General features: G+C 36.1%; 1 protein-coding gene across 3 annotated transcripts in view; it reads left to right on the top strand.

The window, feature by feature from the left end:
• LOC125043796 (major facilitator superfamily domain-containing protein 6-A-like) overlaps window positions 1-14,603 on the top strand; it is a 25,269-nt gene extending 10,666 nt beyond the window's left edge. For all 3 annotated transcript variants that reach the window (XM_047640099.1, XM_047640098.1, XM_047640096.1), the window contains 12 exons: window positions 5,270-5,400; window positions 6,501-6,623; window positions 6,936-7,150; window positions 8,523-8,621; window positions 8,930-9,184; window positions 9,575-9,707; window positions 9,876-9,961; window positions 10,107-10,275; window positions 10,691-10,835; window positions 12,282-12,433; window positions 12,960-13,112; window positions 14,038-14,603. In XM_047640099.1, the coding sequence (XP_047496055.1) occupies window positions 5,289-5,400; window positions 6,501-6,623; window positions 6,936-7,150; window positions 8,523-8,621; window positions 8,930-9,184; window positions 9,575-9,707; window positions 9,876-9,961; window positions 10,107-10,275; window positions 10,691-10,835; window positions 12,282-12,433; window positions 12,960-13,112; window positions 14,038-14,144 (1,749 nt within the window). In that variant the 5' untranslated portion in view covers window positions 5,270-5,288 and the 3' untranslated portion in view covers window positions 14,145-14,603. The remainder of the gene's footprint in view (window positions 1-5,269; window positions 5,401-6,500; window positions 6,624-6,935; window positions 7,151-8,522; window positions 8,622-8,929; window positions 9,185-9,574; window positions 9,708-9,875; window positions 9,962-10,106; window positions 10,276-10,690; window positions 10,836-12,281; window positions 12,434-12,959; window positions 13,113-14,037) is intronic.
• Window positions 14,604-15,038: the final 435 nt, after the last annotated feature.

Here is a 15,038-nt window from a genome sequence, read left to right as displayed (position 1 = left end):
TACCTATATATATGTGCAAATACATGTGTGTGTGTGTGTTAATATATATTTATATATATATAAATAAATATATATGTATGTATATATATATATATATATATATATATATATATATATATATATATATATATACACACACATATACATATATACAGCGTATCAGTTGAAAACTCTTCACGGAGCGAGTGTCCCCGAAACCGCAGGTTAAATAACGAGTGTCCTTACTTCCCGATAACAGTATAGGACTCTCGCTACGTCATGCTTATACAACAGTCCAAGGAGGGATAGTAATGTAATGTATGGGGTGTACGGTGTCATTCGTTCACGAGATTCCTCCGAGAACTCAAGTTCAGGCTGCGACGGCGATACAGGTAATCTTTCTCTCTCTCTCTCTCTCTCTCTCTCTCTCTCTCTCTCTCTCTCTCTCTCTCTCTCTCTCTCTCTCTCTCTCTCTCTCTCTCTCTCTCTAATTATTATAATATTATTTTTTAGGAAGAAATAGAACTCTGATGTGTTAAGGAGAATACCACTATCGTGCGTCAATGAAAAATTGAATTTTACGTAAATGTTCTTTTGCATATAACTTTATCTTTTGATCTCATATGATCTTATTTGTCTGTCCATCCATTTGTTTATCTATTTGATACTTTAATACTTAGCCGATGCTGATGTAGTGATGTAGTTTCAGAATTGACAATCTGGATCTAAACAATGAAATGCACAAAACAAGGGACATGTTATGATTTCTTTAGATATTTATCGCCAACGAATATGACATGTACACGTAACTGAAATATATTAATATATATATATACACACACACATACATATACATATACATATGTGTGTGTGTGTGTGTGTGTGTGTTTGTGTGTGTGTGTGTGTGGATGGGTGTGTGTGTGTGTGTGTGTTTGTGTGTGTGTGTGTGTGGATGGGTGTGTGTGGGTGGGTTTGGGTGTGGGTGTGGGTGGGTGGGTGGATGGGTGTATGGGTGTATGGGTGTATGGGTGTATATGTGTGTGTGTGTGTGTGTGTGTGTGTGTGTGTGTGTGTGTGTGTGTGTGTGTGTGTGTGTGTGTGTGTGTGTGTGTGTGTGTGTGTGTGTGTGTGTGTCTGTATTTGTGTGAGTGTGTGTGAAACTTGTAGGAAGCAATCTATCTCGTTATGCAAATATCAAGAAGACATATGTAAATGTCAAAAGTCAAGTGCCCCTCGTTTCCGAAAGTTACTTTAGTTATTTTCGAAATCATGTTTCTCAGACAGTGGATGATGGAAGGGAACAGCGGGGTAACGACGAACTCCACTTACCATGATTCTGATATCATATGACGGTCCTCGGTTTTTCCAGCATATACACACATATATACATATACAAAGATGTTAGGGGAGGACTTCGAAAAACGTTAGGAGAGGACTTCGAAAAATGTTAGGGGAGGACGTCGAAAAACGTTAGGAGAGGACGTCGAAAAACGTTAGGGGAGGACTTCGAAAACGTTTACAGCTGTGGAGAAAAACACTTGATAAAACAAGTGATGATCTCACACTGTTTATGTACGCCTGTGTATTCATTTTCGATCTTGAGGAACTGATTCTAGGTAAAGGAAATTTAGACTTTATATTTTGGGTGCAGCTGATAATGTATTAAATTCAGCCTATTACATGTTGGTCTCATATCAACCAAATTAAGCATGTAAGATGTGAAATCTAATACAATAGGATTTATCAATGACTGATACCAACATTTGGTGTGTTATTTATTTATTTTTTCTATACCGATTGCATAAATCTATTTGCATCTCCCTCCTTGAGTTTATTCTTTAAAAAAACTTTTATTAAAGAAATGTACATACGATGAGCCTTTTAATTTCAGTGATCTTCTGTGGAACTATTTCGAGTTAAATATTATTGACATTGTTTTCATCAAAGTTAGCATTATCAAAGATTAAAAATATCCAAGGAATGGCATGGGTATCGGTATTCATTCAGTCATAAGTGTGGCAAAATGGCCCTTTTGGCCAAAAAATAGCTAACGCACTTTCCTGAACAAGATGTACATTCAGATGTGTGTCACAGAAAATGGGGAAGTTTAATCACACGCACACCATTTTAGAGGGATGGAAACAAAGAAATCTTCTAAACAATCGTGATTTAATTTATTTGCTGTTATATCTGACACGCTAAATTTCCTTTTGATCAGGATACACGGTCTAGACAATGATTCTGAGGAAATAAAAAGGCATTTGAAAACATGAAAACAATAATCATTATTTCCTCTAAAACTTTGATCTGATCTTCAAAGCCACAATCTTTTTGAGGCATTTCTTTAACACGAGACACTTTGTAATTGAATATAACAAACCACAAATCAAGAGAAAAGATATCTATCCCGTTTAACGCTTACTCCTAGGGCGATTTTTCGGCTATAAACATATAACAGCTTTACCCATGGTATCAAAAAACAACCGGATTGAAAATCTGATATTCATATGAAGTTATGAAGTCGTCAAGTTCGGGAAACCGTTTCACATCATGCACAATAATCCACATTTTCCATACCTCGGTCATGAGCTAAGCGTCACCCTTTCTCAAATTCCTGAAAAAGAACATATATCACCAACCGTTTCCCAGGCCTCACACAGCTGTAAAGCGTCCAAAACACATGCCTACGATGAATAGTTGTTGGATGTCAATCTCACTTACTTACGTTGTCTGTATTCATTGCAAGAGTAAATGTAAATACCGAAAATACTATGGGAATCAGAGACGAGGGGCGAAGGCGGAAGGGGAATGGGGATGAGGGAGGGAGGCAATAAGGTGGGAGTAGGAGAGATGGCTAGTGGCAAGTGTTTCGCATTTTATTGCTATAATGATAATAATAAAGTTTAGTAATATCACATGATTGGGAAAAGGTTGGGAGCCACTGAGATAGAGTACCTGAATAACCGAAGATCAGATGCTTTTTCCATTAGAACTCGCGCGCGCGCGCGTGTGTGTGTGTGTGTGTGTGTGTGTGTGTGTGTGTACTGAGTATCTATATACCTATATATACTCACCTTTCAAATATTGCTCGAAGGTAGTGTCTAAAAGTAAGCGCCAGAGATATGTCATGTCGTAATGAGCACTGTGTATTCGTCCCGAGTATTCCTGGGTATGGTATTCCCTGTTACGCGTCCTCCATCATTAATATTAAATCAGTTAATGCGGCCTTCTTCCTAACAGTGCTTTATAGTACTAAGGTTTCCAGTCATTTTGTTTGTTACCCTAAAATTTAGTATTTCATTTACTGGCATGTTAACTGGCAAATAAATTTCATCAGTTATGCAGTTAAGTTACATAAAGGTTTTATATGTTATAGAAAGGTATTATCTTTACTGTTATGCAGTTATGTTACATAAAGGTGTTATGTATTGTATAAAGTTATTATCTTTACTGTTACTGATGCTGCTGACACTATTGTAGCATGTTCCAAGCCAGCATCATCGTTATTATCATTATTGTGGTGTATATCATTATCATTACTTACTGTTGTTGTTGTTGTTTTTGTAATTTTTGTTGATGTTCCTATTATTACTATTATTATCGCCATTACCATCATTGTCATCCATTATTATTATCGCCATTACCATCATTGTCATCCGTTATTAGTATCGCCATTACCATCTTTGTCATCCATTATTATTATCGCCATTACCATCATTGCCATTCATTATTATTATCCTTATCACCATTATCGTTACTCTTACTATTGTTATTCATAATTATTACTGTTATTGTTGATGTGTTCAATGAATTAGTGAGCTAAAGCGTCAGTCCTAATCACACACTGTATCCTTGAGTGATTGGGACCAGAACTAACCCTAGCACACATAATAAGGTGACTAAATATAAAAACTATAGGAGTTATGCATTATCTGACGTCTGCCTAGATTTTTTGTTATCATTGTTACTATCACTATTATTATTACTATTATCATTAATATTATCATTGCTATTATTATCATCATCATCATTATTGTTGTTATTGTTGTTGTAGTAGTAGTTATTATTATTATGATCATTATTATTATCGTTATTATTATCATCATTATTACATAAACCGCAATATATATATATATATATATATATTTATTTTTTTATCTTGCCTGCAGTCCTCTAGCCTTGGCCTTGGGGTTTGTGACACTGACCTTTGCTCTACATGGACGTGGTTGTGAATTGTTATAAGGAATCTATGGCACGATGTCTACAATATTCATGGTCACAATATCGTTGAATTCTTGTTATCATCCCGTTATTGCTGTCAGCATGATTGATATGAACATTATTGATAATATGACTAATGATAATATCATCAACACAATCACTGTTTCTTACATCTATTTTTTTTCTAGTATCATTATATTCGCCAGTGTAAAAAAAAAAAAAAAAAAAAAAAATGTTAGCATGAATAACATCATCACCAACACAATCACTGCTTTCATACTCTTTTTTTTCTTGTATCATTATATTCGGCATTGTAAATAACTGTCAGCATTACTAACATCATCATCAAAAATATCACTGACTCACCACTGACAATACCTACAGTATCCCCAAAATAACCATAACACAGGTACCCCGAAACCTGCTTTTGCATAAGGCATTAGCAAGTACCCACTTCCTCCGCGGCACAAAGGTACATGCTGTCGCCTCACGCTGATCAGTATGCCCAGCCCTTAGCTGTGAGGAAGCGAGGGGACGAAGGCATGCGTCGGGGCATAATAGCAGGCATTACAGGTACACAGTTTCAGCCTGTATCCTTTGTCTTGTACCCGGAGGCGATGTAGAAAAACAAGGCTTATTTCATTGTTCCATCTTTTTCCCCTCGATTCTATATCGTGCCTTTATATCACGCACTCGACTTTATTTACATATGGTATCGCCCGAGGCTTTTTGTTGTCACCATTATTAATAGTTCCTCAAAAGAATGCGATACTATCCAACTTTCTTGCATACATTTTGACGTTTTTTCCTACCTTGATATCATTATTATTATTATTGTTTTTGTTGTTGTTATTATTATTATTGTTATTATTATTAATATTATTATTATTATCATTATTATTATTATTATTATTATTATTATTATTATTATTATCATTATTATTATCATCATATCATAATTATAATTTTCATTATTGTCATTATTATCATTATTATCACAGAAACGGTTTTTCAAACAAACCGAAACTTGAATGATATCAAATTTCCTTTCTTTCTCGTGTCTTCGCAGTTTCGGAAATCGTAAGGAAATGGAACCCGGAAAGAAGAGCGATAATGGCTGGAAAACGAAACTCAAAGAAGGATTGACTTGGAGGAAGGAGCTGATACCCATCAAGGTTATCTACTTCCTCTTCATGGGAGGTGAGTCAGGAGGCCTTTCGACAATTGGCAGTTCGAATGTTAATGGTAATTTTGTCTGTCACCGGTAGTTCCGTATTTCGGTTCCTATTTGATGGAGGGACAAGTTTTGGTTACGTATTGTATACTGTCCACGTCTCTATCTTCGTTTCTTAAAAGAGAAAGTGAGAGTTAAAGTTTCAGATGATATAACACATTATATACAGACAGCACTGCGTATATATTTATATTTCTCAAAAACAAGAATAGAGTTTTCACTTATCCGATTTGATGAGAAAATATAAATATTCATAAAAAATCACGTGTACACTTCTCTTACAAAGCAATCATGATGATTTTCTTTTTCCACTGATCATGACGAACTGGAAGAGTTAGTATGCGAGACGTGACATAACGCTAAGGTCAGTGATGCCCGTAAATAATTCATGTTATACGTTGGGTGTTATGTAAGGATTACGTAGTCATCTTAAGGACAGACCGTCTCGATTTTACTCCGGATGTTTTGGGGGAGAGGAAGAGAGATTGGGGATATGGGTCAGGAATACCCAATCCTTATTATTTGTAGTTAACGTCGGAGACTTCAACTCTCACTTTTGCAAATAATGGAAATATTATATACTTCCATTGTTGGATTTGACAACTCATGATTTTTTTTTTTTTTTTTTTTTTTTTTTTTTTTTTTACCTAGTGATTACATCATCCTTATTGTGTCATAAGTACAAGTGTGTATTTAAAATTTCATATTAGCATTATTACCATCATTCTCATTAAATGTTATGTCAGTTTTACACCGTTTTCACATTATAAGCGGACAATTTCACAATGTAACGGGTCAGTACCAAGTTGACTTCTGAGATTCACTACTAATGAAAGGAGAATAGATTTAAGCTTTATTAATGATATGCACCCATTTATACTGAGATGCACACATGGATGCATAGCTACGAAGGAAAACAAATAACTATAAATTAAATAAATGAATCCAAGTAACAAACAAAAGCTAAATGTAACAGAATGATAATGGTAATGATGACACATAATTCATAATCAATCATCATTTCATAAACCAGTAAACAATACATTGTATATTCGTCATCGTGAAGGCGCCACGGGTTTCCTGCCATACTTGACGCTTCACATGCAGACGCTGGGCATCACTGTCAAGGAAATCGCTGTTATCTATGCCTTCCTGCCGATCGCCTCTTTGCTCGGGCCACCGCTATCAGGTAAACTCTAGTTGCAATTCTGATTTCCGATTACATTAAGTAAATCATGAAAAAAATTACATTATTTTCATACTTTTAGGGTTTAACCTAGTTTATATAAAAAAGGAACTTACTGACCGAATATGACGTTAGCTTATTGTGATAATATATATATACATATTCATATTGTTTTGCAGCCCACATAAGTGTTACCTATAAACAAACATACATTGTCTTCATGAGTGTGAAGAAATCAGTAACTTTTATCACCAAATCTAATTATATAATTGTTAAGCTGTTGTACATAGGTTTATCGACACGATTCATCCACAGGCATCATCGCGGACAAGTTTGGCAAGTACAAACTCGTCGTATGTTTTAACACTCTGCTGTGTGTCGTCTTCCACGTGTCGCTCCTATACGTGCCTGTTCGTCCCACCAACTCGCTCACTTTTGCTTGTGGACCAAACGGCCATGCTCTCACCTGGTCGTCTTGTGATCTATGCCACGACCTTCGAAACTCTACTGATCTTCATATGGTCTTGAAGGTAAGCATGTCTGATTCCAGGTTTGAAACGTAAAAACCCTAGTTTTCAAAATCGGGTGGAATTCTCTGCAAAGGCAATAATTGCATATGGTAAACATTTGTTTATATATATATATATATATTATATATATATCATATATGTATATATTATATATAAACACACAAATATAATAAATATATATATATATATATATATATATATGAAACTATGAGTAGTGGCATTCCGAGTCAGACAAGGGTCATCATCAAGCGTTAAAAGTGACTTGTTCCACCTCGATTTGATCGCCTGGTGAGGAGCCTCGTGGGGCTCGCAACGCCACATTATATTTCTGAATTTACTTTCGCTGTGCTAAACAGCGAAAGTAAATTCAACTTTAAGCAGACGTGTAAATGCTTATGTTCAACATATATTTTTGTATTCCTCTTTTCCCTTGAAATGCACACCAGTTGGTTGTCGTTGAAAGCTGAAATTAATGCTCGTGCCATGAACTTTAAATTGGTGATATTCTTGATTCCTTGTAGAGAAAGTAAGAAAAAAAGTATATGCATAGACAGACGGATATAGTTTCATTAGCCCTTCAAATTACTGCTCTACAAGTATAATCGTGTCCTTGCGTGGCCTTTACGTGATCAGCTTTCCTCACAAAATCTAATAACCTTCATTATAAACAGGTACCGTATGTATATACCCATAACTGGATATGTATGTATGTATGTATGTATGTATGTATGTATATATGTATGTATGTATGTATGTATGTATGTATGTATGTATGTATGTATGTATGTATGTATGTATGTATGTATGTATGTATGTATGAATATTTACATGCGTATAAGTATGTAAGCGCTCACGATTTTCAATTTATCTTGCCTGCCTATACCTCAATATTTCGGTAATCTCTGGCAGAAACCTTTTTTTTTTCGTAATAGAAAACATAAAAAAGGCACATATCGCTCTGTTGTTTAAGTGAATACAATCTTGCAACATTTTATTAGTGGCAGCCCGCGTGTACGGGTCACTAAAAACTTGAAACAATAGATATGAGCGAGGCAACGAATCTCTTTAGAGGGGTTTCCCTTGAAGATCAGTGGTTTTCTGTGAGCACCTGACTTGCGCTTTAGCTTTTCAACAGATAATTAGGCAATGCTTGAACTATAACAATAAATTAGATCTAACGGCGTTGGTTATAGTCCTATAGATCGTATTTTGTGTGTATGTATGTATGCATATATGTGTGTATGAATGTATGTATGTGTGTGTGTGTGTGTGTGTGTGTGTGTGTGTGTGTGTGTGTGTGTGTGTGTGTGTGTGTGTTTATACATATTTGTATTTGCGTGCGCGCGATAATCACTGCATCAAACTTCTGCAGAACTGCAACTTCCTCTGCGAGACAAGTGCAACAGAAGCGCACCTTTGTTCCTCACTTCAAAGCGACAATTCCTGCATCTCCTTCAATATTACAGAAGAGGTAAGACGGTGTGGATAACATCGTATCAATATTTCTAAAATAATAAATCTATGAAAAGATGAGTTATAAAAAAAATATATATATTACAGCAGACATTACTGAAACCATAAAAAAATAAATGACACAAAATACATCCACTAGGATTTTGTTCATCATTTACCTATGATTTTATTTCACTAGTTCATTTCGTATTCAATTTAGATTTGGCTGTTATTCAATTTAGATTTGGCTGTTATTCAATTCTATTTCTTGATATATCGTTTTATTTTATTTACCTTTCGTCATACTTATTATCACCCAAAATCCAGCTGAATATCAACGCAACTGTATTATCGTGGAGAGAAAATAACACGTGTTCACATACGTCGTCTAACCTGACGCATAGTGAACAGGAGTTCCAGGGCCTCGTTTGCCCCTCAGGCTGTCCTCTCGAGTGCCAAGTGACGGTGCTAGAGCAGTGCCAACATCCTGACGATCCTTCTAACAGTCCTAGAACATTCTGGGCCTACTTTGGCCTTCGTATGATCAGCACCTTCTTCCTGGCTTCGGCTTTTACTATGCTAGTACGTTATGCAATGTTTTTCTTTCTTTTATATCTAAAAGTGGATGTTTTCCCTTTTTGCACGGAATTGCTTCACTTTTTTCCTTTTTAAAGAGGGTAATTTCTTCATTTACATTTTAATTATTATCATGATTTTGCCGACGTTAATTGCTTTGTCTGTAAATTCTGGAAAAAAAGGTTAGCAATGGAATTTTAACGATGGGTTGTTTTTGGGCCAAAGATTAATTGGTTGGCTTTTATATTGAAATTAAAGGGCACTAACAAAGACTTAAAAATGTTTTTAAAGGCGATCAGATACATTTCATACATATTTCTCGCTAATGTGTAATATTTTCTATCCTACAATAATATAGAAATAAAAAAGTAATGTTCTTTGTCATTCGATTCACAGGATGCCACAACATTAGCCATCATCAAGGAACACAAAGCAGACTTTGGGAAGCAACGTGTCCTTGCGACCATAGGTACGGGGATCGTGCCCCTCATAACTGGCATCATACTCGACAAGCACAGTGCCAATATAGGTGAGGTTTTCTTTATTTTACTTTTTATATCTATAGGGCTGTACGCGTTAAAATGTCTACATGATTTTATATTATTTTTTCCTTACCATAGCAAACGACCTAAAGCTTATAAATTTCTTTAGGCAAAGTTTTTTTTCTTCGACATTAATGAGATGCCCTTCTCCCTAGGCTATACGGACTACATGCCTGCCTTTTACCTAGGCTGCGGACTTATCGTCATAGCAGGGCTACTCGTGACTCGCCTCCAGTTCACGGTGAGAATAATACCTGTTATTGTTATTATAACTCGTATGAAATGATATTTTTTATAAAAAAAGCAAACAGCGGCATTACATGTTTCCGTACTTCACATGATGCAACCAGGAAGTCCAATCATCATGTTATTTTTTTCATTCCTAGGTGGAGACCTCCAGTGAAAACTTGATGCAAGATCTGAAAGAGCTGGTGACGAAGGTGGAGATCGACGTCTTCCTGGTCATGGTCCTCGTCCTCGGGTCCAATTGGGGCTTCATCGAGAGCTACCTGTTCGTCTTCCTCAGAGAACTCAAAGCTCCGAATTATCTCTTGGGTAAGTGCCTTATGGTTCGTGTGGTGTGCTTGTTGTGTGAGCACATGGGCGAGTATGTGTGAGTGTGAGTGTGTGTGTGTGTGTGTGTGTGTGTGTGTGTGTGTGTGTGTGTGTGTGTGTGTGTGTGTGTGTGTGTGTGTGTGTGTGTGTGTGCATATATCTCTCTCTCTCTCTCTCTCTCTCTCTCTCTCTCTCTCTCTCTCTCTCTCTCTCTCTCTCTCTCTCTCTCTCTCTCTGTGAGTTTACGAGTGTGCGAATGTGTTAATGGGTATGTATGTTTTTGTGTTTTCAAAACGTAACCTCATATCAGATAACCAAATATCTCCATGAATTCAATCATCGGTTTTGTTGTTTTAAACAATCAATGACTTGTAGTGTACTCCCGACCCCAGTTAGACCTTGTCCCTACCTACAGGTCTCACCCTAACCGTGGGCTGCATGGTGGGCATCCCTGTTATGTTCATTGCTGACAAGGTCGTCGAAATGATGGGTCGACCTGCAATCTTCGTCCTGTCTTTCGTGTGCTACGCGGTCAGGCACTTGGGATACGCTTATTTAACGTGAGTGATCTTCCATGACAAGTAATGATATTCATGTATGTGTGCAGATGCGTATGTATTTGCATACTCATGTTGGTGCACAGGTGCATCTGTACAAATACAGATGGATACGCAAACAACACACGCGCACAAACACTCACACTCACACTCTGAATCTCACGCGCGCACACACACACGCACACGCACACGCACACGCACACGCACACGCACACTCACACACAAAAAACAATATGAAAATTAAGGCCAAATTAAAATGAATTTTGTCTCGCCCACAGTACCTATAGATATTTCTCTCTTAAATATCCATAAATGGGAATCTTTCCATGTAGTGTTCTTGATCATAAAGCTATTAACATCATTGCACTATTCATAACTAATAATAACTGAATCTGAAAGGATGACAGGCAGTGAACGGGTCCATGGAGACTGTATATTGGTCAAGGGGCCACTGAATAGAAATGGTTGGGAACCACTGACGTAGATAGATAGAGATTTTTATATGTATGTATATATAGATAGACAGATAGATAGATACGTTGATATATATAGATATAGACAGATAGAAACGTTGATAGATTTAGATATAGACAGATAGATACGTTGATAGATATAAATATCGATGGATAGATAGATAGATATAGGAATATGTATAAAGATTTAGATATGAATATACATCTAGACGTAACACACACACATATATGTATATATAATATATATGGTATATATATAATATATTTACATAATATTTATATATAAAATATATGTGGTACATATAATATATATGGTATATATAATATATATACATAATATTTATATATATAATATATATATGATTATGATATATATATATATATATGTATATATAAATGTATATATACATATATACACAAATATACATACATTCACACACACACACACACACACACACACACACACACACACACACACACACACACATACACACACACACACACATACACACACACACATACACATATACACACATACACACACATACACATACACACACACACATATATATATAATTGTGTATATATATATGTATAGTCATGTGTGTATATATTTATACATATGTGTGAGTGTGTGTGTGTGTGTGTGTGTGTGTGTGTGTAGATGGACACACACACACACACACACACACACACACACACACACACACACACACATATATATATACATATATATACATACATACATACATAAATATAAATATACACAAATATTCATTCATATAGATGTATGTCCGTATTTACGTATGTATATACAGGATTATATGATACAGCTCATTTTCTTTTCCACAAGACCATTTTGACCCATTGTCGATTCGCAATAACGCCCTTACAGAGTCTACCCAAACTTATACAAAAACAACATACATATCCTACATCTCTGACCCTACGCTTCATCGCCTCCTCACCCCCTCAGAGACCCGTGGCTGGTGTTTCCTTACGAAATGTTGGAGGTCTTCACTTACCAGGTGATGTGGGTAGCCGTGGTCACCTACTGCCCCCTCCTCGCTCCCAAAGGACTCCTGGCCACGATGACAGGACTTACGGGCGCGACGCACTATTCGCTGGGTGAGGAATTGAAGTCTTTGTATTAGAGGTTGTGTTGGTTGTGTGTTGTATAGCGCTGTCGTATATGGTATTTGTTGCGTGGGTAAGCGTTGTAGATACGTTGATACATTTATAAGGTTTAAGATTGATAATGATGTTATTCATGAAAATAGAAATATGATATATAAATTCAAAGATAAGATATGATATATAAATTCAAAGATAAGATATGATATATAAATTCAAAGATAAGATATGATATATAAATTCAAAGATTGAATAAGATATGTAAATTCAAAGATTGAATTAGATATATAAATTCAAAGATTAAATAAGATATATAAATTCAAAGATTACTTAAAGTATATATAAATTCTTACGTTGAGACATAACCAGATTACAAGATAGTGATAATGATAATAATCATCAAGAAATAAAATCTAAATAAGATATATAAACAAGTACATAAAGACATAATATTCACTCTACAAGCTATACATGCAACCTTTTCACCTTTTTCCCCCCCAATGTTTTGCCACCTTCGCAGGCCGTGGCGTTGGGGCGCTCTTTGGAGGCTACCTGATTTCGAACTACGGCCTCTCAGCTGCCTTCAGGATCTTCGCCTACATTTCCCTGGCTGGAGCGGCCCTTTATATCTTCGTCTATTATGTCTACCTTAAGAGGAAGATGGCTGAAAAGGGTAGGGTTCTTATTTGTTAAACTTACATAAATACATAAACGCACAGACACGCGCACGCACGCACATGCACACGCACACAGACACACACACAGCTTTGTGTGTGTGTGTGATTATTTATCCAGTACAATTTCCTTTTCCAGATCCTGTAGTTATTGAATAGTAGAAGTCAGTAGACACAATGATTATTTTAATCAATATCATTGTTAATATCGTAATCATTGTTGAAACTAGCTGTAAGAATAACCATAATCAACATGATAATGATAGCTATGGCTGTGATGATACAAATTATATTGATAATGAAATAACTAGATCATACTATTGGTAAAAGTTATCACTGGCAATATCATTACTATTATTATCATTACAAACAATGTTGTGGAAAACACTACACCGTATAGATGAAATGGTAGATAAACACACTAAATAGGTTTAGTAAGAGATGGGGCAACCGTTTCACCATCAAGAGAATGTTGATCCTTCATTTAACAATTTTTATAAATGATAAGTTTTACTGCCATCATCACTGTTATCATTATTCTCGTTATCATAGACTGAAATCGTCAATAATATCAATACCATCGCTGATATTGGAAGTGCCTCGAGCAGTACCTTTTACGCCATAACTACCATAAGAACCATACCATTCCATTCCCATCATCACCTGATCACCACGTTATGGATAGTTCGTCTCTCCACGGTATGTTTATAGAAGAGCAAGGAATCAAAGTCACGGGATAATGAGATAGAGCGGCCAGTTCCTTTTCATTCCGATAATGACCCTTGCTTGAAGCCAGTACACGCAGCTAAGTCGACTGAGAGGGGCTGGCTGGGGACGAAACCAGCGCTCTACCACTGTGGTTATAACCACCTCTGTTGCAGCTGCCGTGCCATTAACTGATCTACCATTTCTTTATTTCAACAGAAAAGGAATTAAACGCAGGAAAGAAGCAGGGAAATTCGGAGGAAGGGAAGCCCATGCTGGCATGCGAAGGGTTCCCGTGTTATTGTCGTAGCTACCAAGAAACCTGATCAAGATTCTGCTACATAAGGCTGCTACGTCTTTCGGCAAATCTAGTGGATATTCGTGTGTTTATTTACGTGCTTCTGTGTGTTTTTGTGTAGATGTCTGTATCTGCGCTTAAGATGCTGTTTGCTGAGTGTGTGTGATTGTTTTTGTACTTGTATAAGTGTATGTAGTAATATTTTGTATTCTTGATCGTTTTATAAGCGTTCTTGCATTTTCTATTCTAAATTTAATACCGTCTCCTGGGACGGCGTTTTCGACTTTAAGATATGCAGAGGCGATTATATAACGGCTATCCCAATAACCGTATTAATCAGGGTAGTACGTTGTGCATGTGTACATTTCTATGTCATAACTAGTACAAGTTGTATAACAAATAAAATAATATATTTAATTTACACACACACACACACACACACACACACACACACACACACACACACACACACACACACACACACACACACACAAGCACACAAGCACACTTACACGCATATATATATATATATATATACATATATATAAATATATATATATATATATATATATATATATAAACTGTATTTGCATTGTTCCTGCTCTCTCCCTCCCTCTTCCTGTCTATCCGTCTTTTACACAAATTTATGTAATTTTCGAAACAGAAAGAAATAAAGATGACAGAACACTTTCTGTTTTTTAAATTAATTCCCTGAACAACGTTGCGACGTTAACTAGGTCAGGAAAGGGTTGTGGGTTAAATAAGGAACCTATTTTTAATTACCTATTTTTTAATCACAGTTGACATTCCGTTTGGGCTATTGGGCGATGTGTGTGTGTGTGTGTGTGTGTGTGTGTGTGTGTGTGTGTGTGTGTGTGTGTGTGTGTGTGTGTGTGATGACCCAAAGCCCTATTTATACAAC

This window comes from Penaeus chinensis, chromosome 34 (genome assembly GCF_019202785.1).
Source record: "Penaeus chinensis breed Huanghai No. 1 chromosome 34, ASM1920278v2, whole genome shotgun sequence".
NCBI lineage: Eukaryota > Metazoa > Arthropoda > Malacostraca > Decapoda > Penaeidae > Penaeus > Penaeus chinensis.
The sequence above is the reverse complement of the archived record's forward strand: the minus strand, read 5'-3'. Positions and strand labels throughout refer to the sequence as shown.